Source organism: Schistocerca piceifrons, chromosome 1, assembly GCF_021461385.2.
Source record: "Schistocerca piceifrons isolate TAMUIC-IGC-003096 chromosome 1, iqSchPice1.1, whole genome shotgun sequence".
NCBI classification, from domain to species: Eukaryota; Metazoa; Arthropoda; class Insecta; order Orthoptera; family Acrididae; genus Schistocerca; species Schistocerca piceifrons.
Window position 1 is genome coordinate 458,144,747 of NC_060138.1, and position 25,487 is coordinate 458,170,233.

At 38.3% G+C, this 25,487-nt stretch overlaps 1 protein-coding gene across 1 annotated transcript in view; it reads left to right on the forward strand.

The window, feature by feature from the left end:
• Positions 1-25,487, forward strand: part of LOC124735543 (ionotropic receptor 93a) — a 295,666-nt gene that overhangs the window by 240,935 nt on the left and 29,244 nt on the right. Inside the window, exon 14 of the mRNA XM_047248570.1 lies at positions 16,286-16,466. Within this exon, the coding sequence (XP_047104526.1) occupies positions 16,286-16,466 (181 nt within the window). The remainder of the gene's footprint in view (positions 1-16,285; positions 16,467-25,487) is intronic.

Genomic DNA, 25,487 nt, shown 5'->3' on the forward strand with positions numbered 1-25,487 from the left:
AAATTGCTGCTGCATGTGAGATCCTAGAATTGATACTATGTATTGAGCTATTGGATGGAAATAGAGATATATTACTTGCAGCAGAGATATATTACTTGCAACAAATTTCATAAAGGAATGTGTACTGAGAAGCAGTGGTTAGAATACAAAGTTCCTTGAAGAGGTTTCTACATGATGTTCTCAAATTTACACCACAAATGATTCTTGTTATATGCTTTTGTCTACTAAAAACTTTTGCTTGGTTTGATGAGTTATCCCAGAATATGATCGATCCCATATGACATAACAGAATGAATGTAAGCAAGGTATGCAGTATCAGGGGTGGGCATAAAATGATGATTGGATCCTTCTATGGCCCACCAGACTCATCACCTGATGTAACTGAAATCCTTAGAAAAAACCTCAGTTTACTTGTATGTAAGTTCCCCAATCACACTGCAATCAATGGTGGAGACTTTATCATCTAACAACTGATTGGGAAAATTATAGTTTTGTTAGTGGTGGGTGTGACACAGTATCCTGTTTAGATTAGATTCAGTTTTTGTTCCATAGACCCCGAAATGAGATGATTCTCATAAATGAGATGATTCTCATGGGTGTGAAACATGTCAGAAAGTATAACATAAAAAACATAAAACATTTGAATATAATACTTACTACCCTGATCATTTGTCAGCAGGGTGTCAAAATAGGTGAATACGTTACAGTATACTGCAACTGCTAATATTTTCAGAATGAAACATTGTTATGCTGTTTTAATAAGTTTATCATACACAATATACCAAATCTTGACTGTTGTGAACAAGTGCTGTCAAAACTGAAATCCAACAGACATTTTTACTTAATCTGGCCTAACAGTCCTCATCAAGATATTCGTCTGTAGAGTAAAAGGAGTTGCTTGTCAAAAAGTCTTTCAAACTCTGTTTAAACTGTGCTTTATCTGAAACCAAGTTTTTAATGGTTGCTGACAATTTCCTGAAAATGTGTGTTCCTAAATGTTGGACCCCTTTTTGTATCTAGGTAAGTGATTTTAGGTCTTTATGTAGATTGTTTTGTTCCTAGTACTGGCCTATTGGTTGGAAATAAAGATATATTACTTGCAACAAATTTCATTAAGGAATAAATGCACTGAGAAGCAGTGCTTGGAATACAAAGTTCTTTGAACAGATTTCTACATGATTTTCTTGAATTTGCACCACAAATGGATCATATTATACACTTTTGCATGCTAAAAACTTTTGGTTGGTTTGATGAATTATCCCATAATATGAACCCATATGCCATAACATAATGAATGTAAGCAAAGTACGGAAGTTTTTTTTATATTTGTATCTCCTACAGGTGACGTCATTCTCACTGAAAATACAGACTTGTTTATGCACTTCAGCAATTCTGTGGTTTGCCCTTCCCAACTGAATTTATTATTGAGTTGTAATCCCAGAAATTTAACAGTGTCAACCTCTTCAATCTGTATGTCTTCATATTTTATACACATGCTGGAAGGAGATCTCCTATAGGTTCTGCACTGCATATAGTGGGTCTTCTCAAAGTTTAATGACAGTGAATTAGCTTCAAACCATTTGTTAATGTCAGTGAAAATTTGATTAGAAACCATTTCTAAACCTGTGCTTGACTTGATGCTTATTGCAATGTTTGTATCATCTGCAGACAAAACAAACTTAGTATCTGGCAACATAACAGACTAAAGCTCTTTAATGTACACAAGAAAAAGTGACAGATCCAGGATGGAACCTTGGGAAACACCAGATGTAACTAATTCCCAATCAGACAAAGAATGACTGCTTACTGTGCAGGTATTTTGCAATGGCACCCTTTGTTTCCTGTCAGTAACGTTAGGTAAGACTCAAACCATTTTGCAGCAATACCAATGACACCATAATGTTCTAATTTATTTAAGAGAACACTGTGGTTCACACAGTCAAAGGCTTTTGACAGGTAACAGAAAATGCCCGTCACTTCTAATTTATCATCAGATGAATTAAGTACATTCTCACTGTAAGTGTAAATTGCTTTCTCTATATCATAAACCTTAAGAAACCCACGCTGTAACTTGGAAAATATGTTATTTGCAGTCAGGTGCGTAAGGAGACACTTGAAAACAAGCTTTTCAAATATTTTTGAAATTGGCTGATGGTTTGACGGTATTTCTTTATCCCCCTTCTTGTAAAGAGGCTTAACTTCAGCATATTTTAGCCAATCTGGAAATTTTCTGCTGATAAGAGATTGATTACATAAATAACTTAAGATAGAATTCAGTTTGCATGAGCACTCTTTGATTAACTTCATTGATATGTTGTCATACTCACTAGAATACTTAGATTTTAAGAATTTTATGATGGATGCTACTTCTTTGGGACACATGACTGTCATTTCTATTTTACTGAAGTTATTTTTAAAGACTGGTCTCAGATACTCCATTGCACTCTTCACCAAACCTGATAACCCCAAGCTGTCACTAACAGATATAAAGTACTTGTTTGAGAGCTTTGCAACACTTCTTATCAATGTTTCATTTATTTTTAGAGCTATCTGTTCTTCTTCCTTTATGGCCCCACCTGTCTCTGTCTTCACTATATCCTATACAGTTTTTATTTTGTTACCTTATGTAATTATCTTTTTCTCATAATAAAGCTGCTTCAATTTCTAGGTTACTTGCTTCAATATTTTGCAGTATTCTTTGTAATGCATTGCAATGCTAACATCAGAGCTGTTCCTAGGTAGTAGATACAGTCTCCTTTTTGTCCCACATGATATCTTTATTCCTTGTGTAATCCATGGTTCATTTTGGACTTCTGTTTGATTTTAGTTACCTTTAGGGGAATGAAGTTTTCAAAAGTGGAAGTAACTTTGTTAATGAATGCTATAAGTTTTCCATTTGAGTCAGAAGTATTGTAAACATCTATTCAGTTCATATTGTTGAGCAGTCTCCTGAAATTCTCAGTTTTTAACTGATTTATTATCCTCTCTGTACTCAGATTTAATAGGTTTTTTTTACCCTGATAGGTTTCAACAGTTAACACTACATTCAGCATGCCATGATCAGATAGCCCATTTACTGTCAGTTGTGTGATATGACTCTTTTTCCTAGTTGTGTCTACAAAGATATTATCAGTAGCAGTCTCAGAGCATTAACATATACTACTTGCAAAGTTCACAGTAGGAACTAAATTGAATGATAGTGTCACTGATTGCAATGATTGTTCACTGACGGAGCTTTTCAATAAATCCACATTGAAATCACCTCTATTTCTTTGTTTTTTTACTGTGAGATGGGATAACAGAGCTTCCAAATTTTTTATTAAGAGGTTAAAATTTCCTGAAGGTGCTCTGTGTATACTTATTATTATAAAGGACTTATTATGAAATACTATTTCTGTTGCATGAGCTTCTAAGTGCTGCTCTGAGCAAAATTTATTTATATCAGCAGTCTTGAAATCAAAGCAGTTTTTGAGAAACTTGGCAACTCCTTGTTTCTCAATATTTTCTCTACAGAAGTAAGAAGCTAACTCGAATCCTAAAACATTTAACATATCTGTGCCAGTGGGCACATGATATTCAGAGAGGCAGAGAATATCAACTGGCTTGCTTAACTATAATTTTTCAACACAAATAATCAATCCATTAAGCTTACCCTTAGTCCTCAGATATTGTGGTGCAATAAGGATAACTGATTTTGTTCACTGGCAGAATTAAAGTTGAATGAACCTAATTTTTCTGTCAATTTTTGAGTATCTGTAGTTTCAATCAGAGGCTGTTTGCATCAACTGTGTAAATTAAAATTTGCTTCCTGCCTACCCATTTTATCAGTGTGAATGTTGTTTTCAGCTTGCCTCTGAACATCTTTTGTTTCTGCCCTCCCTACTTATAAAAACTGCTGTTCTGTCACTCGTAACCACTGGTACTTTACCACTTGTGATTGTGCCCCCTCCATCTTAAGTTATTTGTTACTAGCCCAGATATAAGCTCAGGCGTCCGGAGAAAATCAAATAGTGGCCGAACTATGGAAAAAGGCTGACAAAAATGCAGTTACATCCTTAAAGTGTGTTTTCGATCAAATCTGGAAAGAAGAACAGATCCCCGCAAAATGGAGAACAGTTCTCATCCACCCTATCCACAAGAAAGGTTTGAAGACAGACCCCAACAATTACAGAGGAATATCACTGCTGGATATAACGTACAAGATTCTTTCTAAAGTCCTTTTGAACAGGGCAGAGCCGCAATTGGATCCGCAAATTGGGGAATACCAGGGAGGTTTTAGAAAGGGTAGATCATGTTCGGAACAAATACTAAACGTCAAAAACATCATGGCTTACCAAAAATCAAGGGCAAAGACATACGTAATCTCCTTCATTGATTTCAAAAAAGCATATGATTCGATTGATAGAGAATCTCTGTTATCAGTCCTGGAAGAAATGGGTTTGGATAAGAAAACAACTAATATTATAAAAGCGACCCTTACAAATACATTTTCGAAAGTTAAGTTTATGGGCAAACTATCGGAATCCTTTGAAATAAAAACAGGAGTGCAACAGGGCGATGGGCTCTCATTGTTGTTGTTCAATTGTGCTCTTGAGAAAGTAGTCAGAGAATGGAACACAAATATTAAGAGTGGTATAAGACTGGGTTGCAAAAAGAAGAACATTAAAGTAAATTGCATTGCTTTTGCAGATGATATGGCCCTGTTTGCTGAAACAATGGAAGAAGCACGACAGCAAATCCTTGAACTAAAGAAACAAGCAGCTAAAATTGGTCTTCACATCTCCTCTGAAAAAACTAAGATATTGACAAACATCAAGCACTCATGTAAATACCTCAAAGTTCAAGATCAGAAGATTGAAATAGTAAAAGAATTCAAATATCTCGGAGAATGGATTACTTGGAATGCTGGGGAAAGCAAAGCAATGGAATCCAGAAAAAATAAACTTGAATTGGCCTTCCAACTAACAAAAAATACATACAACAAAAAATCCCTTTCATGGGGGTCCAAAATTACACATTACAAGACAGTGATTAAGCCAGAAGCGCTGTATGCAGCAGAAACACTTAACATGAATTTCAAAGGCCAAATGGAGAAACTTGAGATAAAGGAAAGAAAAATTTTAAGAAAAATCATTGGGCCAAAATTTCAAGACAATAAGATTATATACATCAAAAATGAAACTCTCTACAAGAAAATTGAAAAACTTTCAGATTCTATGCGAAAAAGGAGAATAAATTTTTATGGTCATCATCTCAGAATGAATTCCAACAGATTAACTAAACAAATCTTTGACTTCTTCCGTAACCGAAGAACGAAGCCCAACTGGTTTAAAGAAACTGAGAAAGACCTAGTGGAAGTAAATATTTCAGAAAATTCACTTATTGATCGAACTGCTAAATTAATTACTAAAGATGAAAACATAAGGTTCCAAGACAAATCCACACAAAAGTCCAAATCCTTCATCTCGGAAGAAGAGAGGAGAAGAAGATCAGAAAGAATGAAGAAATACTGGGCCCTAAGAAAAGAACAACGCACAAAGAAATGATTGATACAGCGTACCCCAAAGAGGGTGAAACGAAAGAAGAAAGAAAGCTCAGTTGTGGGTCAAGTAGATGGTAGATTTCAGTTTATTGGTAGAATACTGGAGAAGTGCAATCAATCTACAAAGGAGATTGTTTACAATTCGTTCATGTGATCCATCCTAGAATATTGATCAAGAGTGAATGGAACAGGAAGAAATTTTGGAAAAAAATGTGGTAAGGACTATGGAACCAAACTGCTGAGGTCATCATATTCTGTGACTACAAAAATGCATGATAGGAGCTGAGCATCATGGTTTCACTCACATATGTTCTAAGTTTATGTAATAGGTATATTACTCTTAATAATTTAGGGCATATAGAACCTGTGTGGAGGTCCAGGTTAATCTGGAATCCAATTGTAAACACAGAAGTTTAACAGCATAAAATTGTTGTATAAACTGAAAATTACATTTTCAGTTTTATTCTGGTTTACAGTAAATTCATTATCTTTAAGCCAGATGTTAGAAATTCTTAGGTTGACTTTGATTTATACCTTGGTGTCCTCCATATGTTTTCCATTTACATTAGAAGGGGTATCATCAGTATACAGAACAGATTTATGTGGCATAATACTAGGTAGATCATCAATATAGATTATAGACAATAAAGACCCAGTATGTAATCTTGAGGCACACCTCATGAAACATCTGACAATCTATAGCCCGTACCATTAAAATGTACCTTCTGCTTCCTATTATCAAGATACAGTTCCATAGTGAGTTCTGTATCTCAGATGCTATAGCACCTCCGTTGATTTATTGGAATCTGATGACTCACAGAGTCAAATGTCTTGCTCAGGTCTATCAGTAAGGCACAACAGATGATTTTTCTTCAGAGGCACTGAATGTTGTTGAGGCAGCATTTTCAACAGCTTTCAATGTAGATGAATTTTTCCATGTTCTTCATAACTGGAATTAATAAAGAAATTATTCATTTCATCAGGTGTGTTAATGATAGCATCACAAGCAATTCTATCAGTATTACCCAGTTCTGATTTGACAATTCTCCTAGCGGCCTTCCATTTGTTTTGTGATCACTAAATATAATAATTATTTGCTATTTGTTTCTGTTTTATAATTTCTGATCTGTACATCTTCTTTAGTTGAAGGTCTTGAAGTCTATCATCTTCACTGTTTTTTGATCCGTTAACGCTTTGCCATCCGGATGTCTCATACAGATTTATTGGCCTGGTGCCAGCAAAGCTAATTCGGATTAATTGGCTTGTTGCCGGCCATTCTTGACATATCGGGAGATTATAAATTGTTAAGTTTTACTAATCTCATCATTAGTTTTCATAAGTTCTCAATCCTGTTCCACTACTTTCATGAAATTTTGAAGATATATATACATAAATAAATACAAAACTTGTTTGTTTCATATATTTGTTTATTTGCATTGTCTTTGGTACTTAGTATTTCTCTTTCATATGATATGCAGCAAAACAGTCCCTAAGATGTAACCCAACTCCAAAGGACTTGAACATTAAGTCTGTTATTGTTCTTTTTTTGTTTTTGGAATATACATGGCAGTTTCTTCATTTTTGTTTTTGTTTATTTGTCTCAGAAATAAATATTAGTTGGTGTTGCTTTATGTGACTGGAAAGTCTGTCAACTGGATGACGATGAGACATATGCAATGTCGAGCCAACCTACAAGGTTTGCTCAGAAGCAGCAACATGCTCTTTTATCCATTAATCAGACACTTTCAACAAAAAATCATGAAATTGGAGACTCATGTTCTGTATTGAAATATTGACATGTACAGAATGCATTAAATAATGCACAGTTAAAGAGGTGCATGCAAACATTTTTAGACCATTTAATAGTTATTCTGTATATAGGGTAATAATTCAAATATTGGTCTGCCTGATCCACTCCTTTCATATTTTTGTTATAGTGTAATAACCTTTCAGATTTTTTTATTGTGTAATTGGTTTTTCTACATTTTCTTTGAGTGTCAGGCAGAGTGGTATTATGTATTGTAGAGATTATTTATATCATTTTAGTTTTTGAAGCTCTCCATACCTGTGCGAGTACTTCACCTCTCTGTTGATGGTATAAAGTCTCTCTGATGAGCACTTATATTGAGTGAGTGTCTCTCTCTATATGTTTCCCACACCACCTTGTGTTTGTCTTTATATTCATGAGTGACTGTGTGTGCTCTGTTGTGTTGAATACCTACACCATTCGTTTGATACAGGGCGATGTGTGAAACTGCTTTCACGCTACACACTTCCGTTGTTGTAGCGATCTGTTCCAGCTGCTGCAGGTGCTGTATTGAAGCCGAAAGCGATAATCAAAGTGGTGGAGAAATATTCATCTGGGCTCTGTTGCATAGCAATCAGATTTGCTTTCAGTTCTTAGAAATGTTCAACATTGGTGGATTTAAATGATCTGTGAAATTACTTTAAAATCTTGCAATGGCGTCGATTTCTACTTCACAAGAATGAAACCTCTTAATGAATTACTTTTTAACAAAAACAAAGACTTCCTATACTGAGAATAATTATCTGAGTGCTAACTGCCACAGAGTAATAAAGAATATCTTTGTCTCTCCCTCTAGCACCGTCACGTCATGTCACGCTGCTTTCCCTCATCTTGCATGATACACCATAATTACAAGCTTCAAACACATTGGCTTTTGCACACTTCAACTTTTCCAGAAATCCGCTATTTTGCCTTATCGTTTCACAAACTCAAATTTTATTTTCAAGTAACTTCCCTGCGGTATCTACACTGTTACAATAATTATCTGTGTGGAGGTGATGCCACTTTCCATAAGAAGGTGTCAATAGTTCCATCACTGTTTTTGCTGAAGGCTGTCCAGTGCTGGAATATATCTTGAATGAGAACATGTATCCCATACTCAAACCACACAGTATCCAACTGAGATTGCCATTTTTTGAAATTTTCAGTGGATTGTAAACTTTAAAATGTAATTGTCCATAGCACGGTATTATTCCTTCATTAATTGAGATGTTTTGACTTAGATTAAAAGTTTCTTTAAACTTTTTGTAAAACTAATCAATTATGAATTGCACTTTGAAAAGCCAGTTGGCATTATCCGGTTTATTGTTGCAGCCAGAAAAATGCAAAAATGACAATATTTGTTGGAATCAGTTGCGGGACATTGTTTTGTGAAATATCAGTGTATATATCAAGGGATTCATTGACCAATAATCATAGATCCTTGCATTTTTTACAATTCCCATAAGGATAGCAGGGTGCACTCAGCCTTGTGATACCAATTGAGGAGCTACTCGACCGAATAGTAGTGGCTCCAGTCAAAGAAAACCATCATAAAGACTGGGAGAGCGGTGTGCTGACCACACGCCCCTCCTATCCGCATCCTCAGCTGGGGATGACACGGCAGTCGGATGGTCCTGATGGACCACTTGTGGCCTGGAGATGGAGTCCATAAGGATAGCAAGCCCAAACCATTTTCTAAGTTCGGTTCCTGTAACGTCGACAGATTTGGTATTTGCAATTTTGACTGTAGTACTTGTTGGTTTCATTGCTAATATATTCAAACAGATCATTCCCAACATATAATTCTATGATATCCTTGACACTCTGTGTATATTTGGAGAATATGTTTTGACCCAGAGATCCTTCAAATTTCTTATTGATCCTCGGTAAATCAAAGTCTGACCATGGTGTACTGTCTTCTTCGTCTGATTCATCCGAATCAGTTGACAACCATAGCATTTGCCAAATTCTTCTTGGACCTATGTCACTATCTTCTGATGATTCCGCTTCACTTACACTTTTTGATATCCAGTGTCTTCTTCCCAATTGGCCAAGTCATCCAGGACGTCGGACAAGACATCCATGCATTCATCGTAAATAATCATATCGTCTCTTTCGTCTGACCGGATGAAAGGGCACAAGTACTTATAAAAACAAAAAACTTGTTGACGTGTGTAACTTATTGTTACCTAAACAAAACACCAACAGAATGTAAAAGATACTAAAGTGCTGTCGCCGGCCACTGCATGATACTATGCTCACGACACCACTGTGGTGTTGCAGGACAGCACAGTGTTAATTATTTGCCATCAGGTGTGAACCATTGATGTAAACTTCCTACTTCTGCTTGGATTCTGTTTGTGTCTTTTTAATACTTTTGGATAGCACTTATTAAATACATTAGAAACATGATTGACAAAGCTGTCAAGAGCTTCATCAATATTTGTAAATTGAGAAAGGAAGCTGGACCATTCTGTCATACATAGTTGTGATCTGAAAGCATTGATTGAGTATCATTAACAATTCTAATGTTTTGCTCTGTGGGCTTTCTTGTCTGCTATTTTAACCATATCCCTTCATGATCTGATAGATACATGGTATTAAAAAGCACTCTTTCATACATATTTCTCTCTACAAAAACAATCAGTTTTTGACAATATGAAGTAACTGTGTAGATAAAAAAATCCACTCATCAAGTGGCAGCAGAACACGCATAAAAGGAGGTTACAATTATGCAAGCTTTCACAGCCAGTGGCTCCTTCTTCAGGAAGAAGGGTTGAAGGGGAAGGAAGAGGGATGAAGGAAAAGGACTAGAGAGGTCTAGGAGAAGGGGTAGATTTCAGAAAAGCCACCCAAAACTGCGGGTCAAGGGTCATGAACTGAACGCGATGAGAAGGAAAGACAGATCATTGGGAACTGCACTGGATGAGATATGGAAACCTGAGAGCTTAAACATGGAAGACAGGGTAATATACAAGACAGAGATTACTGATAAAACACTATGTATGAGTTAATAAGAGTGAAAAGCTAAGTGCATTGTACTTAACAGAGGTGGGAGGGGGATGGCAAAGAATAGGTAAGTAAGGAAATTTGAAAATTTGTGGTAAGTTCCTACAGGACCAAACTGCTGAGGTCATCAGTCCGTAGGCCTACACATTGCTTAACCTGACTTAAGCTAGGCCTGACTTAAGCTAACTTGTGCTAAGGACAACACACACACCCATGTCCAAGGGAGGACTCAAACCTCCATCGGGGGTAGCCACACAAACTATGGCGAGGTGCTTCAGACCACGTGGCTACCCCACGCAGCTAGAGAAAGAAAATGAAGGACGTAGAAAACTAAAATGGAGTGAAGAAAGGAGCAGCTACTGTGAAGAAATGCTGAGACAAAATAAATTAACATAAATTAAGACCATGTTGGTCCCACATGCGTAGTTCTGAGAAACTGGTGTCTCGGGAAAGGATTCCGGATGGCTTGTGCTGCAGAGCACCCCACATATCCATCCGCAGATGGATGTGTGTGTGTGTGTGTGTGTGTGTGTGTGTGTGTGTGTGTGTGTGTGTGTACCTGTCCCTTTTTCCCTGCTGGGATTGGAATGACTCCTTACCCTCTCCCTTAAAATGCACATCCTTTCGCCTTTCCCTCTCCTTCACTCTTTCCTGATGAAGCAACCGTGGGTTGCAAAAGCTTGAATTTTGTGTGTGTGTTTGTGTTTGTTAGTGTCTCTATCAACATACCAATGCTTTCGTTTGGTAAGTTACATCATCTTTGTTTTTAGATATATTTTTCCCACGTGGAGTGTTTCTCTCTATTATATTCATATTAATCAGTTACTTTGACAAGACCACGACTTCCTAAAATCATGCCCTAAAATGAGATTCATTCTGTCTGAGATTTTGCCCACCACACCTAGAATAGCTTTCCATTGCCCCCCCAATCTCTGCAAAATTCTTGCCAGACCCTACGCTCCATCTGCACACATCTTCCTACCCTATAGCTCCTACCCCTGTGACTGTCACCACTATAAGACTTGCTACCTGTGAAATGACACATGTCATATACCAGCTGTTACATAAACACTGATTGGCCTTTTACATTGGCATGACTACCACCAAATTATCAGTTAGGATGAATGGACATAGGCAGAGATTGTGTAGTGGCAACACACAATATCCTATTGCAGAGCATGCTCTACAATATGACACTCAAGACCTCAGTGCCTGTTTCAGCACACACATCATCTGGCTTCTTGCACCCCAGACACGAGTTTCTCAGAACTCTGCAAGTGAGAACTAGGGCTACAAAATGTCCTTGGTTCTCACCACCCATCTGGTCTTAATTTATGTTAATTTCTTCTGTCTCAGCATTTCTTTACAGTAACTACTCCTTTATTCACGCTGTTTTAGTTTTCTACATCCTTCATTTTTTTATCTACCTATTTTTTGCCTGTGTTGTTCATAAGTAGGATGCAATGGTCCTTCGGCAATGCAGTATCGTATACAGTGAGTGTTATTTCATGAAACCAGTGCTGATTCGGTGAGGGAAACGTTTGTTTCTCCTGGAGTCTCATTATATTCGAAACTAAAATATGCTCTACAATCCTGAAATTAGCGAAATTTGGGGATAATGGTCTGTATTTATGCATTTAGGTTTTCACTCTTATTACTCATACGTGATGTTTTAGCAGTAATCTCTGTCTTGTATGTTATCCTATCTTCCACCTTCAAGCTCTCAGGTTTTTATATCTTGTCCAGTGCAGTTCCCAATGATCAGTCTTTTCTTCTCATCTCATCCGGTACGTGAGCTCTGACTCGCAGTTCTGGGTGACTTTTCAGAAATCTACCCCTTTTGCTAGACCTCTCCAGTCCTTTTCCTTCACCCCTCTTCCTACCCTTTCAACCCTTCTTCCTAAAGAAGGAGCCACTGGCTCTGATAGCTTGCCTAATTATTATTTTATGGGTGTGTCCTGCTGCCACTTTCTGAGTGCATTTTTTATTACTACAATCGTATCTCTTTCTATGTTTATTATAACATTGTCCAGACATGATAACTGTCTTGTTGGCTTGTTGTTTGCACAAAACATTGTGTGTGAACTGGGACATTGAGCAAGTGTAAGTGCTTTGCTGTTGTAAATCTAATGTCAATATTAATACCCCTAAAAAATGAAATTTTATGTTGTTTTGCAAGTGGGAGGTTACTCTGTGTAGTACCTCTGTGAAGACACAAATACTGCTGTCAGGAGTACAGCATACAGACACTATAATTAGTGTAGGTCCTGGAAGGAATGTAGTAGCTGCCTCAAATACACTTTCAATGCAGAAGTTATTGTCAAGATTAGTGCATTTTGCTGAAAGATCTTTGCAGATGTGTGTCAAAGTACCTCCATACTTGTACAGAAGTCTACAAAAGCTTGACTCTGAACAACAGCCTAATGGTTCATACAAAATATAGCTGATTCTTATACAGCCAATGTTCATTAATACATGGAACAGAATTTTTGCTGTCTCTTAGTAGAACACTAATATCATCTACCTTATATCTTAAAGATCTGATGTTGACATGCAAAAATACCATAGAGTTATTACAAGATAGGGGGAGATCTGTCCTGTCTGAATGCAATTAACTTTGACCTTTTTCAGCAGTAAGTCTCCACACTGATCTTAAAAAAGGATTGTATTGAGGAGGCTGTTGATCCCAACTAATATTCTTTTTTATGTATTTAATGCTTGGGTCATGTTTACTATTATAGAAAAGATTTTTTTGGCTGCTAACTGTTTATCCACTCTGTTTAAATGTAAACCATGGTGGGTCTGAAAGGGGGCATCCATTTCCATATACATTTATCAGACTAATGTTTTTGAAGTGTTTATATATATTCTCGAACTGTTGGTTTGCTACTGTTATTTCTTGGGCAACGCAGGGTCACCATGCAAATCAAAGTGTTATGGAATGTTGTAAACTAGGACATTGGTATGTGTCAGCAGACCCAGGATATTTCTTATAAACAGCATTTGAGCCACTGATCAACACAATAAAATTGTTAGAAAACAGCTTACTTATTTCAGACAGTTTTGTAAGTTTGTTAATTTCGATAGATGACATACCAGGCTTGATGCATGCTGTTGCACTCACACTGTCACCAAAGATGAATATTTTCCTCTGTGTATCTGGTTTTAAGTAGGCTAGAGATTTGGGTACAGAAATAGTATGGTGGTGTATTTGCAAGTCCTCATTATCAAGCAGTGTGGGAACATTACTGAGAGTGGCATCACAGAACACTTTAACACAACTTAAGGTCAGCACATTTTTGTTGGTGACATTCACTTTTGGTTTCTTATTTGTCTGTTTTTTGGAACAAGTCGAACTATTACACAGAAATTTTGGCATGCTCAGTTTTCTTTTTACTTGGTGGCATAGAGGTTTCCCTAAAACTGATTAAAGAAAAAGCAATCAAAAAAGTAAAAAGAGGCAAATAGTTGCATTGCAACAGATGAACCAGTTAAAAGTACTTGGAGATTATTCAAGCCAGTGGAAGATGAAACAGGGGAGAAAAAAATGAACAAGAGAATTTGACTGGAACAGTTGAAGGCAAAATGTGTGATCCTTTAAATTACTCAGACAATGAAAATATTAAAGGACAAAATAAGGGCAAATCAGAACACATTAGGCTGGCTGTTCAAGATGATAGGGTTCCCTGGCAAGATTCCACTTACTGGAGAAGTGACCAGGATTAAGGATGATGATGGTGATATTTGTTCATCCTCATATAACTGATACAAAATAATTATGTGTCAGAAAAAAGAGTAGTGATGGTTTTATGAAAACCTGTTTGCTTGGGGAAAACCAAAAGGCAGTGTAGATGTCTTTAAATTTGACATCAGTCAAAAAATGTCTAATGAATATTAGTAAAAAAATTGAAATTATTTTCTAAGATTTGTCAGGCATTTTACCATTGCTTGTATTGTCAAGCACTTGAGTAATTTAAGATATGCCAACAATATTGTGAAATGGATAGTTGCTACTCACCATATGGTGGAGATGCTGAGTTGCAGATGGGCACAACAAAAAGACTGTCAAACACTAAGCTTTCGGCCAACAAGGTCTTTGTCAGAAACACACACACACACACACACACACACACACACACACACACACTATTGATTCCACCACAAAAATCCATTTTTCAGATAAAAATCACTTCAAAATTATCTAGTCAAAGCTTTTTTGGTTTAAATCCTAATAAAAAATTACCTAGTATTTTGACACATTGAGTTACAGATAGGCACAACGCAAAGTCCGTTACATGCTAAGCTTTCAGCCAAAGCATTCTTCAGTGAAGAAGGGAAAACGCACAGATTCACACAAGCAGGCACACCTCATGCACATGTGCCTGCTACCTCTGGTTGCTGTAGTCAGATTGCAGCTGTTGAGTAGATGAAATCTTTCATTATACGCAACTGTCACAGCCCATCTAGAGCAGTCGGATATAGCAGTCATATGTGTGTGAGGTCTGCCTGCTTGTCTGAAAATGTGTGTGTTTTTTCATTTCTTTTACAAAGAAGGCTTCAGCCGAAAGCTAAGTGTGTAACAGTCTTTTCCTTGTGCCTGTCTGCAGCTCAACTTGTCTGTTTCACAGCGAGTGATGTACCCTCTTCATAACTGTTGATATTCCAACCTGGACATTCCACTGTTTGATTTTACCTAGCATTTTGTTTTCTACATTATTTACCAAAGCTCTCAGAAAATTTTTCTTGGACATATTCCATGTTATCCTCAGAATTTCTGACCAGATTATCTTCAGAACAACTCATAAGATAATTGCAAAGTAATTTCATCATCAGTCAAACCACAACTCACCATGTTGATGGACCTGAACCCACATAACAGAAACATCCAAATTCAAAGACCCACAAGATGAAAGAAATATACAAAGTTTTTCACACCATCTGTATATGCTAAAACTGCATCCTCTAATAGCTAGCCCAGAGATGGAGGAACTTTGAGAATATTTAAATGGAGAAAGGGTAACATTATAACAGAACTGTCAAAAATTATGGTCAGTGGACTGTTAGCAATAATAAAAAGTGTTTTATAGCAGAACACTTAGAAAATGTAACATATCTACTAATCTACTAAAGAGAATGCCTATGTCACAATTGTCCATCCTCTTTTGGAGTACTGCTGTGTGGTCTGGGATCCCTACCAGATAGAATTAATGGGGTACGTTGAGAAAGTTCAAAGAAGAACAGCAGGTTTTGTATTATCATGAAGCAGGGGAGAGAGTGTCACTGACATGATACAGGATGTGGGGTGGACTTCGTTAAAATGATCACTTTTTCATTGTGGTGAAATCTTCTCGCAAAATTTCAGTCACCGACTTTCTCCTCTGAATGCAAAAATATTTTGTTGATGCTGACCTACATAGTGTGAGACAATCACCATAAAAAAATTAGGGAAAACAGAGCTCACAAGAAAAGACATAGGTGCTCATTTTTTCCGCGCACTGTTCGAGATTGGAATAACAGAGAATTGTTGTGAAGTTGGTTTGGTGAACCACGTGCTGGGCGGTTAAGTGTGATTTGCAGAGTATCCATGCAGATGTAGGACAACATAGCCTATATTTTTATGACAACACCCCCAGCTGCTTTATTCCGTAGCTCAATCACAATGGCACAATGAAATACTGCTTACAAAGAGAAAGATTCAAGTTTTTAGTCATAGTGTGAAGTAGACATTTATTGTCAGAAAGTTTGATGTATTGCCTTGATATGGTTTTTCAGGCCTACTAATCAAATTTTGTGGGCTTCAGGACAGACATTTACAGTTAGGAAACTAATGCAGTGAAACAATATAAGGAATAGAACATTTTTACATATTTTCATTATAACTTGAGATGTTCCTTGAATAACATTTGGTGTTTACACTTGTTAATCAAGATAAACTTTGTTTAAAGACATCGGATGACCCGGAACTGCACAAGCTGCATGAGGATGCTGTGCAGCATAAAGAACTGAATGAATCTCTGTTGTCAATGCTGGCATCAGGTGATCACATCCTCCTCCACAGCCGTCTTACACTGCGGCGACTGACACGAATTGACCTGCGCAAGTCATCAGTGTGTCGCTTCATGATAGGTCAGCATTTTTTTAAAATAAGCATGGTTATACCACAAATATCATAGCAATTCATAGGCTGCTATAATTATAGCATATTTCAGTTGTTCATGAAACATATTTTGAGTTATTGACTTTCACTGGTTGCACGGAAAACTCACTGTTTGCCTTTTTAAACCTTTTTTTCTTATTCATGTTGTTTTTCTTGCTTTGAAAGTAATAATTTATTTTGAGCTTCTGTGTGCAAGAAATTTGATCTCTCTTTAGTTACATCTTATAAGCAAAATAATAATCACCATTTTGGTAAGTATGGTGTATCACGTAGATACATGGGTTATGTTTTCTTTATCCTTCACCTGAGGTAAGAGATGGGAATATTTATCACACTGGACATGGTATATCTGATATTTTTGTGTAGGTTATGTAAGCATCATAAGAAAGTCAAGTACACTCACCTTTACCATAGAGCAGAAAATAGAGAGTCCTGGGATTTCCATTTATTTATTGAGAAGAAAACAATTTGGTACTAGTGTGGCACACAGAGTTAAACAGTGAGCAGTGACACAGAGTTGATATAGGTAAATTGAACAGCTGACTTCTGTTAACTTATATGAGAACTTGAAACTGTTGTATTTCTAGGATAGAACATGAATGCAAAACACTTGTGTAGCCTACATTGAGTACTGTTCAAGTGTGATTAGGATTCAGTGAACATGGACTAACAAGAGACTTTGAGTCAATCCAAGGAAACTAGTGTAGGAAGTTACAGTCAAGTTTGTATGCTGTGCAGCATAAAGAACTGAATGAAACTCTGCTGTCAATGCTGGTCTCTGGTGATCACATTCTCCTCCACAGCCATCTTACACTATGGTGACTGACATGAATTGACCTGCACAAGTCTACAATTAATGGGGTACAATGAGAAAGTTCAAAGAAGAACAGCATGTTTTGTATTATCATGAAGCAGGGGAGAGAGTGTCATTGACATGATACAAGATGTGGGGTTGGCTTCATTGAAATGCTCATTTTTTCATTGCGGTGAAATCTTCTCACAAAATGGTGTATCTGCCGCATCATGATAGGTCAGCACTTTTTGAAATAAGAATGGATTTATCACAAATATCATAGCAAATAGATGACAGATACATAAAGATGAGAAAGCTTAATATCATGCAACAAATTATGTTTAGTAACTGAGAGGTGCAAGGCATGAAACATATATCAGAAAGACTGGTTAGATACCAAAAGAGGGAGAGTGTTCATTGCAGTCAACAAAAATTTTGTCTCTTTTGAAGTTGAAATTGAGTTTAACTGAGAAGTTATGTGGACACAGGTAACCAGACTAGGTGAGCTCGGATAAATCATCAGATGTTTTACTGAACACCCAGTTCTGCCATAACAGGTGTAGAATCATTCAAAGAAAGTCTACACACAGTAGTGCAGAAACATCCTAATTATGCAGTATTAGTTGGAGGAGACTTTAATCTATCAATTAAAGACTGTGACATGTATGGATTCACTGTGGATGGAATAGACAGACAGTCTTGTGAAATACTTCTGAAAACATTTTCCAAAAACTGTCTTGAGCAGCTAGTTCAATAACCCATATGTAATTGAAACATTCTAGAACTTGTTGCAACAAATAAAACTGACCTTATTAACAATGTCAGTATAGACACATGGATAACTGATCATGATATCATCATAGCAATGATGGTCACTAAAGTTAATAAATCCATCAAGATAGCTAGGAGAGTATTTATGCTGGAAGGAGCAGATAAACAGTTGTTAGCATCTTACTTAGACAATGAATGGATGTCATTTAGTTTCAATATGATGCAAGCAGAGGAATTTTGAGCAAGATTCAAAATGATTGTAAATCATGCTCAGGAGAAGTATGTATTGAGTGAGGGCAGAAAAGACCTACCATCCTTTAATAACAAAATCCAGAAAATGCTGAGGAACCAGGAAGGTCAAAAAAGAATGTTGAAATGTCAATAGGCAAGAGTTAGTAGAAATTTGCACATCTGTAAAAAGACTGATGTGCAAAGTGTGCAACAACATCCACCTCCATACCTTAGCAAAGGATCTTGCCAAGAACCCAAAAAAATTGTGGTTTTATGATAAATCATTAAGCAGGTCAAAGGCTTCTATCCAGTCACTCATCAACCAGTGTGGTATGGCAATAGAAAAATGAAAGCTGAAATTTTAAATTTCGTGTTAAAAAAATCATACACATAGGAGGATTGTACACATGTACCATCCTTGTCTGTAGAAATATTGGAACATGTGAGGCAATACTGACCTTACGACTTATCTTAGAAGAAAGATTAAGGAAAGGCAAACCTACGTTTCTAGCATTTATAGAGATAAAGAAAGCTTTTGACAATGTTGACTGGAATACTCTCTCTCAAATTCTAAAGGTGGCAGGGGTAAATACAGGGAGTGAAAGGCTGTTTACAATTTGTACAGAAACCAGATGGCAGTTATAAGAGTCGAGAGGCATGAAAAGGAAGCAGTGGTTGGGAAGGAAGTGAGACAGGGTTGTAGCCTCTCCCCAATGTTATTCAATCTGTATATTGAGCTAGCAGTAGGAAACAAAAGAAAAATTTGGAGTAGCTATTAAAATCCATGGAGAAGAAATAAAAACTTTGAGGTTCGCCGATGACATTGTAATTCTGTCAGAGACAGCAAAGGACTTAAAAGAGCAATTGAACGAAATGGATAGTGTCTTGAAAGGACGATATAAGATGAACATCAAATAAAGCAAAACGAGTATAATGGAATGTAGCTGAATTAAGTCGGGTGATGCTGCGGGAAGTAGATTAGGAAATGAGACACTTAAAGTAGTAAAGGAGTTTTGCTATTTGGGGTGCAAAATAACTGATGATGGTCAAAGTAGAGAAGATATAAAATGTAGACTGGCAATGGCAAGGAAAGCGTTTCTTAAGAAGAGAAATTTGTTAACATCGAGTATAGATTTAAATGTCAGGAAGTCGTTTCTGAAAGTATTTGTATGGAGTGTAGCCATGTATGGAAGTGAAACATGGGCGATAACTAGTTTGGGCAAGAAGAGAACAGAAGCTTTCGAAATGTGGTGCTACAGAAGAATGCTGAAGATTAGATGGGTAGATCACATAACTAATGAGGAGGTATTGAATAGAATTGGGGAGAAGAGGAGTTTGTGGCACAACTTGACAAGAAGAAGGGACCGGTTGGTAGGGCATGCTCTGAGGCATCAAGGGATCACAAATTTAGCATTGGAGGGCAGCGTGGAGGGTAAAAGTCATAGAGGGAGACCAAGAGATGAATACACTAAGCAGATTCAGAAGGATGTAGGTTGCAGTAAGTACTGGGAGGTGAAGAAGCTTGCACAGGATAGGGTAGCATGGAGAGCTGCATCAAACCAGTCTCAGGACTGAAGACCACAACAACAACAAGCATCCTTTGATGATGATGATGATGTTGGTTTGTGGGGCGCTCAACATCATGGTCATTAGTGCCCATACACATTCCAAATCTTTCCATTTCCAGTCTCAGCACTTCCCGAATGATGATGAGATGATGAGGAAAACACAAAGACCCAGTCCCTGGGCAGAGAAAATCCATGACCTGGCTGGGAATCGAACCTGGGACCCCATGATCCAGAGACAGCAACACTATCCACTAGACCCCGAGGTGTGGATCCCATCCTTTGACTGCCACACAGACACCCACGTGGAGGATGTAGAAACAGGCATCCCTGACACTGACAACCAACTGAAAGAGTTGAAAAGGAATAAGCTGCCAGGTCTGGATGGAATTCCAATTCAGTTTTACAGAGAGTGTTCTGTGGCATTAGCCCTTTACTTAGCTTGCATTTATCACAAATGTATTAGTGACAAGACACAACTGACTTGAAAAAGTGCAGGGGACTCCTGTACATACGAATGGACCTACAAAATTACAGACCCATACCCTTAACATTGGAATGTTATAGAATTCTTGAACATATTCTAAGTTTGAATATAATATATTTCCTTGAAACAGAAAGCTTCTTTCCACAAATCAGCATGAATGTAGAAAGCATCACTCATGCAAAACTCAGTTTCCACTTTTCTTGCATGATAATCTGTGAACCATGAATGAAGGACAACAGACAGATTCCATATTCCTAGATTTCAGGGTGCTCCATTGCAGACTGTTGATGGAGGTAAGAGCATACAGAATAGGTACCCAGATATGTAAGTGACTCAAAGACTTCTTAACTAGCAGAACCCAGGAAACTGTCCTTAATGACAAGTGTTCATCGAAGAGGAGGGTATCATCCCGAGTTCCTCAGGGGTGTATGAAAGGACTGCTCTATTACCTGTACACATAAATGATCTGACAAATAGGATGAGCAGCAATCAGTGACTGTTTGCTCATAGCAATGTAGTATACAAGAAAGTATCATCATTGAGGGACTGTAGGGTGACTTAGACAGACTTCCAGTTTGGTGTGATGAATGGCAGCTTTCTCTAACTGTAGGAAAATATAAGTTAATGCAAGTGAATAGGAAAAAAAAATTTGTAATTTTGGAATACAGCATTAATCATGTGCTGCCTGATACAATTGTGTTAATTAAATATTTATAAATATTTCAAAGCTATGTGAAATTGAATGAGAGCTGGCCACAGAATGAGTCCACTGCCACCAACATACATTTCAGGTAAGGACCACAAGGACACGATAAGAGCTCTGCCTCTGCCATACACCATATGGTGACTTGCAAGATGTGGATATAGAGTTAGATGTAGATACAGAAAGCTGTGGTCATGTGTATGAGAGCTATACTTGTGTGAATGTGTGTGAGTTTTCAACACTTGATGAAGGATTTAGTCCACAGACAAACAAATGATCACAATTTCAGAAAATTTGGATAAGGTATTTAAGAGAATGAGCTTCATAAACTGAGCAAGTCTATAACATGTTAGTCCACATCTGGCCCTTATACAAACAGTTATTTGGCTTATCATTGGCTGATAGAGTTGTTGACCATCCTCCTGAATAATATTGTGCCAAATTCTGTACAATTGGCAATTGGGATATTATATCATCAAAATTCAGAGCAGTTTTGAAGGCCCCTGCCTGTAATGCTCCAAAAGTTCTCAACTGGGGGGGGGGGGGGGGGGGGGGGAATCCAGTGACCTAGCTGACCAAGATAGGCTTCGACAAGTACATGTACAAGCAGTAGAAACTCCCACTGTGTCCGGGGTGGCATTATCTTTTTGGAATGAAAGTCCAGGATGGCTTGCCATGAAGGGCAACAAAATGGGGTGTAGAATATTACTGATGTACTGCTGTCCTGTAAGGGCCCCTTTGATGACAAACAAAGAGGTCCTGCTATGAAAAGAAATGGCAGGCCAGACCACCAGTCCTGGTTGTCAGACCATATGGGGAGCAACAGCCATCTTGGCATCTCATTGCTCTCTGGGGACTCATGCTGCCAACTCTGCCAACTGAACCTTGATAACCAATGAGCTGTCTTTTTACACAGATATATTTTAGCAGTCTTTTTTATCTCCCTGGCAATTTATTACACAATTTTATTCCTCAACAGAAAATGATGTTTTGAGCTTTTTGTTTGATTTTCCTTAGAAATTGTAACTCCAGGACTAGTTCTTGTCTCATATTTATTTGTTGAACTATTGTGGAAATACTTACTAATGTGATATGCACAAAAGATCTGAAATGCACAACAGATTGATAAATGTACTCAGTTAGTGCAGTACTGATACCCATTTTTTTAAACAGTTCTTGACAAAAAGGAAATCCAGGGGCAGGGGGGGGGGGGGGGGAGGGAGGGGGAGGCTGTTATTGGGCTGCAGTTCCCCCCTCCCCAGAATAATATTTCATTCCTCTAGAGAAAGAGAGAGATTCTTTGCAACATAGGTTTCAGACCTAACAGTCTTGAAAATTTTCTTGCTGTTGTAGCTGGTATTCCAATAGATTAAGAAAACACCTTTGTTTACCATAGCAAATTTAGAGTCAATTGCATTTCAAAAAATGAAAAAGGCCTTGGCATAGTCTTCAATGATTATATAAATTGGGAAGAACAGATTGCAGCACACAGGAAATCTCTCTTCTGCTTACATGCAATCCCCAAATTTAGAAAAAATATTTTCACCTCAAATCAAACAAAAATTAGTCCAGTCTTTAGTCCTGCCAAATGTTTACTACTGTGATAACATTCATCATGGGACAAATAGTGAAAACTTTAGATGACTTGTGTTAGCTATGAACAATTGCATAAGATATGTGTGCAATGTTCAGTTCTCTGATCATATTGGCCCTTCCTATATTCAGTTAGTTTGGATACAACGGAATAGGTGACATGATTTTCACTGGTCTGTTTACTTAATTGGATTCTCGGCCACTGGTGTCTTCAGTACCTCATCTCACATATCAAATACCTATCATCATTCTATGACTGCAATACTAGATTGGATACATTCATCATCTTGGCTATATCTTTATGTAACACTAAATATTTTTCCCTCTCCATCTCCATTTCACAGTAAGACTGTAAAACAAATTACCCTGACTGAATCTCATCCAAAACCACTCTGCATTCCAGAGGAGATTAAAGCTTTCTCTTTTATCATCAGTGTACCTTTCCTCTTGGTGTGTCACAGCCATTTTCCTTCTGTCCAACAGGGTTTCAGTATATTTGTCACACTGTGTTTTCTTTCTTCCATTTCATTTGCTTATCTTACTATATTCTAGTCCAAACTGCCAGAAATGGCAGTCGTGTGTGTGTGAGGTGTGTTTGCTTCTGTGAATGAATGTGAATGTGTTTTCTTTTCTAAAGAAGGCTTTGGCTGCAAGCTAAATCATAACAGTCATTTCACTGTACCTGCCTGCAACTCAGCTTGTCATCTTTATGGTGAGTAGCAATATATCCATATTATTTCTCACTCTTCCTTCAACCAGTCAGCTTCTTCTCCACATTGATTCTTTCTGTACAGTTGTCACATACTTCTGTTAAATGTTACTGCTCACATTTAACAAGGATGTAATGAGGACATTGTTTAATATTCATAAGACTGACATTTCTTAGATTTTTCATATCATTACTATACATATTGTCATTACTATTATTAATGTTATGATTATATATTTTTCTTGTATTATGCGAAATTGCTATGTTTACTCTCATTAGGCCATGGAAGTCTGAAATGTTTACCTTTTGATTGTTCAACAACATTGTTTTACCTTATTTCCTGGAGATTTTTTAGTGTAAATTTGTGTGTTGTATTAAAAAATTGGATTATGGAAACAAATTTGTGCCTTCCTGGACTCAAAACTACAATATTGACTAAACTAAAATATATACAAATGATGTTTCTGTTATAACGTCAAGTTTAACACGTATATTTCAGCACGACACAACACATATAAGTCACAGAGTAAGTTGACAAGCAAGACATGTGTACATGTTAGCATTCGAATGAGCACTGAGTCCCAGTCTAGTGGCTGCTGCTCGGCTGGCTGCTTAGGTGGCGCAGCTGCTGCACAGCTGGCAGACAGCACCGCACGTAGAGGACGCGTGTAATTGCACAGCGGCGCTTTGAATGATCGGCGAGTCACAACACTTTTCCCCCCTTTGAAATTTTTGCACTGGTCTTGATGGAGGTGTCCTGGAGATGGCTAACGTCCGTAGGCATTGTTTGACTCGCCATAAAGTCTTGAGGAGGAGGCTTCCCGTATGGACGGAAGTGTCCCCAATGATAACGGGTCGAGATGACAGGAGACGGAGGGGTCGAATCTGCTGGGGCCCCATGCACCAATCTGCCCATTGCGGCAAGTCCAGTTGATATGACAGGAGACATGGGCGATGTGTCACCATCAGTTGGAGGAGGAGGCGAGTACATTTGCTCTGACAGAGGATGGTCATCCGGTTCCTGCATGGGCACGTCTCCTGGTGGCGTCCATTCTCGTGCTGGCACCGAGATGATGGTGAGAGGGCTGCGTTGTGAGTATTGAGAGATGCCAAGATCCCAAGCATTAGGTAGAGCCGAAGGTGGTGTAGCGGCATTCGGAAAAGGCGTTGCCGGCGCACGAGGCCGAAGCTGGTCCGAATGACGCACTGCAACACCCGTGTCCATCTCGATTTCATATAGGTGTCTGCCACGGTGTCATAAGATGTGGCCGGGGCTCCATTTTGGCCGCCTGCCATATCCCCGTACCCAGATGAGGTCGACGGCGGTGGACTGGCCAAGTGAAGACACCCGCGGCTGTGAGCTGGAAGGCCGCAGAAGATGAAGTAGCGTGCGAGGCTGTCGGCCATGTAAGAGCTCAGCCGGGCTGTGGTCGCCCATGGGGGTGAAACGGTAAGACGCCAGAAACTGGAGAAGTGCATCATCAGCAGCAGAAGAAGTCAGAAGTTTCCGCATCCGAGCCTTAAATGTGCGGACCAGTCGTTCAGCCTCACCGTTGGATTGTGGATGGAACGGCGGGGCCGTGACATGCATAACGCCGTGATGAGCACAAAAATTCGCAAATTCAGAAGAGGCAAATTGCGGACCATTATCAGTAACAAGAGTAGAGGGGAGGCCATCCAAATAAAAAATGCAGGCGAGAGCACTGGTGGTTGCCACGGTGGTAGGTGACGTGCAACGGACAATGAAAGGAAAGTTAGAGTAAGCGTCAATTACGAGGTGCCAATAAGTACCTAAAAAGAGTCCCGCAAAGTCAGCATGAATACGCTCCCAGGGCTTCTCAGGTGAAGGCCACGGTGACAAAGATGATTTCGGGGCAGCGGCCTGTGATGCACAAGGGCCGCAGGCAGCGACCATGTGTGCTATTTCAGAGTCGCTTCCAGGCCAGTACATATGATCACGTGCCAGAGATTTTGAGCGAGACACACCCCAGTGCCCTTGGTGAAGGAGGCGCAAGACCGAAGCACGCAACGATGCAGGTACCACAACACGCGGCATTGTCGGTGGAAAGGAGGATAACACCATCCCTAGCCGTGAGGCGGCAGCGCAAAGCGTTGTAGTTCCACAATGGATCAGAAGT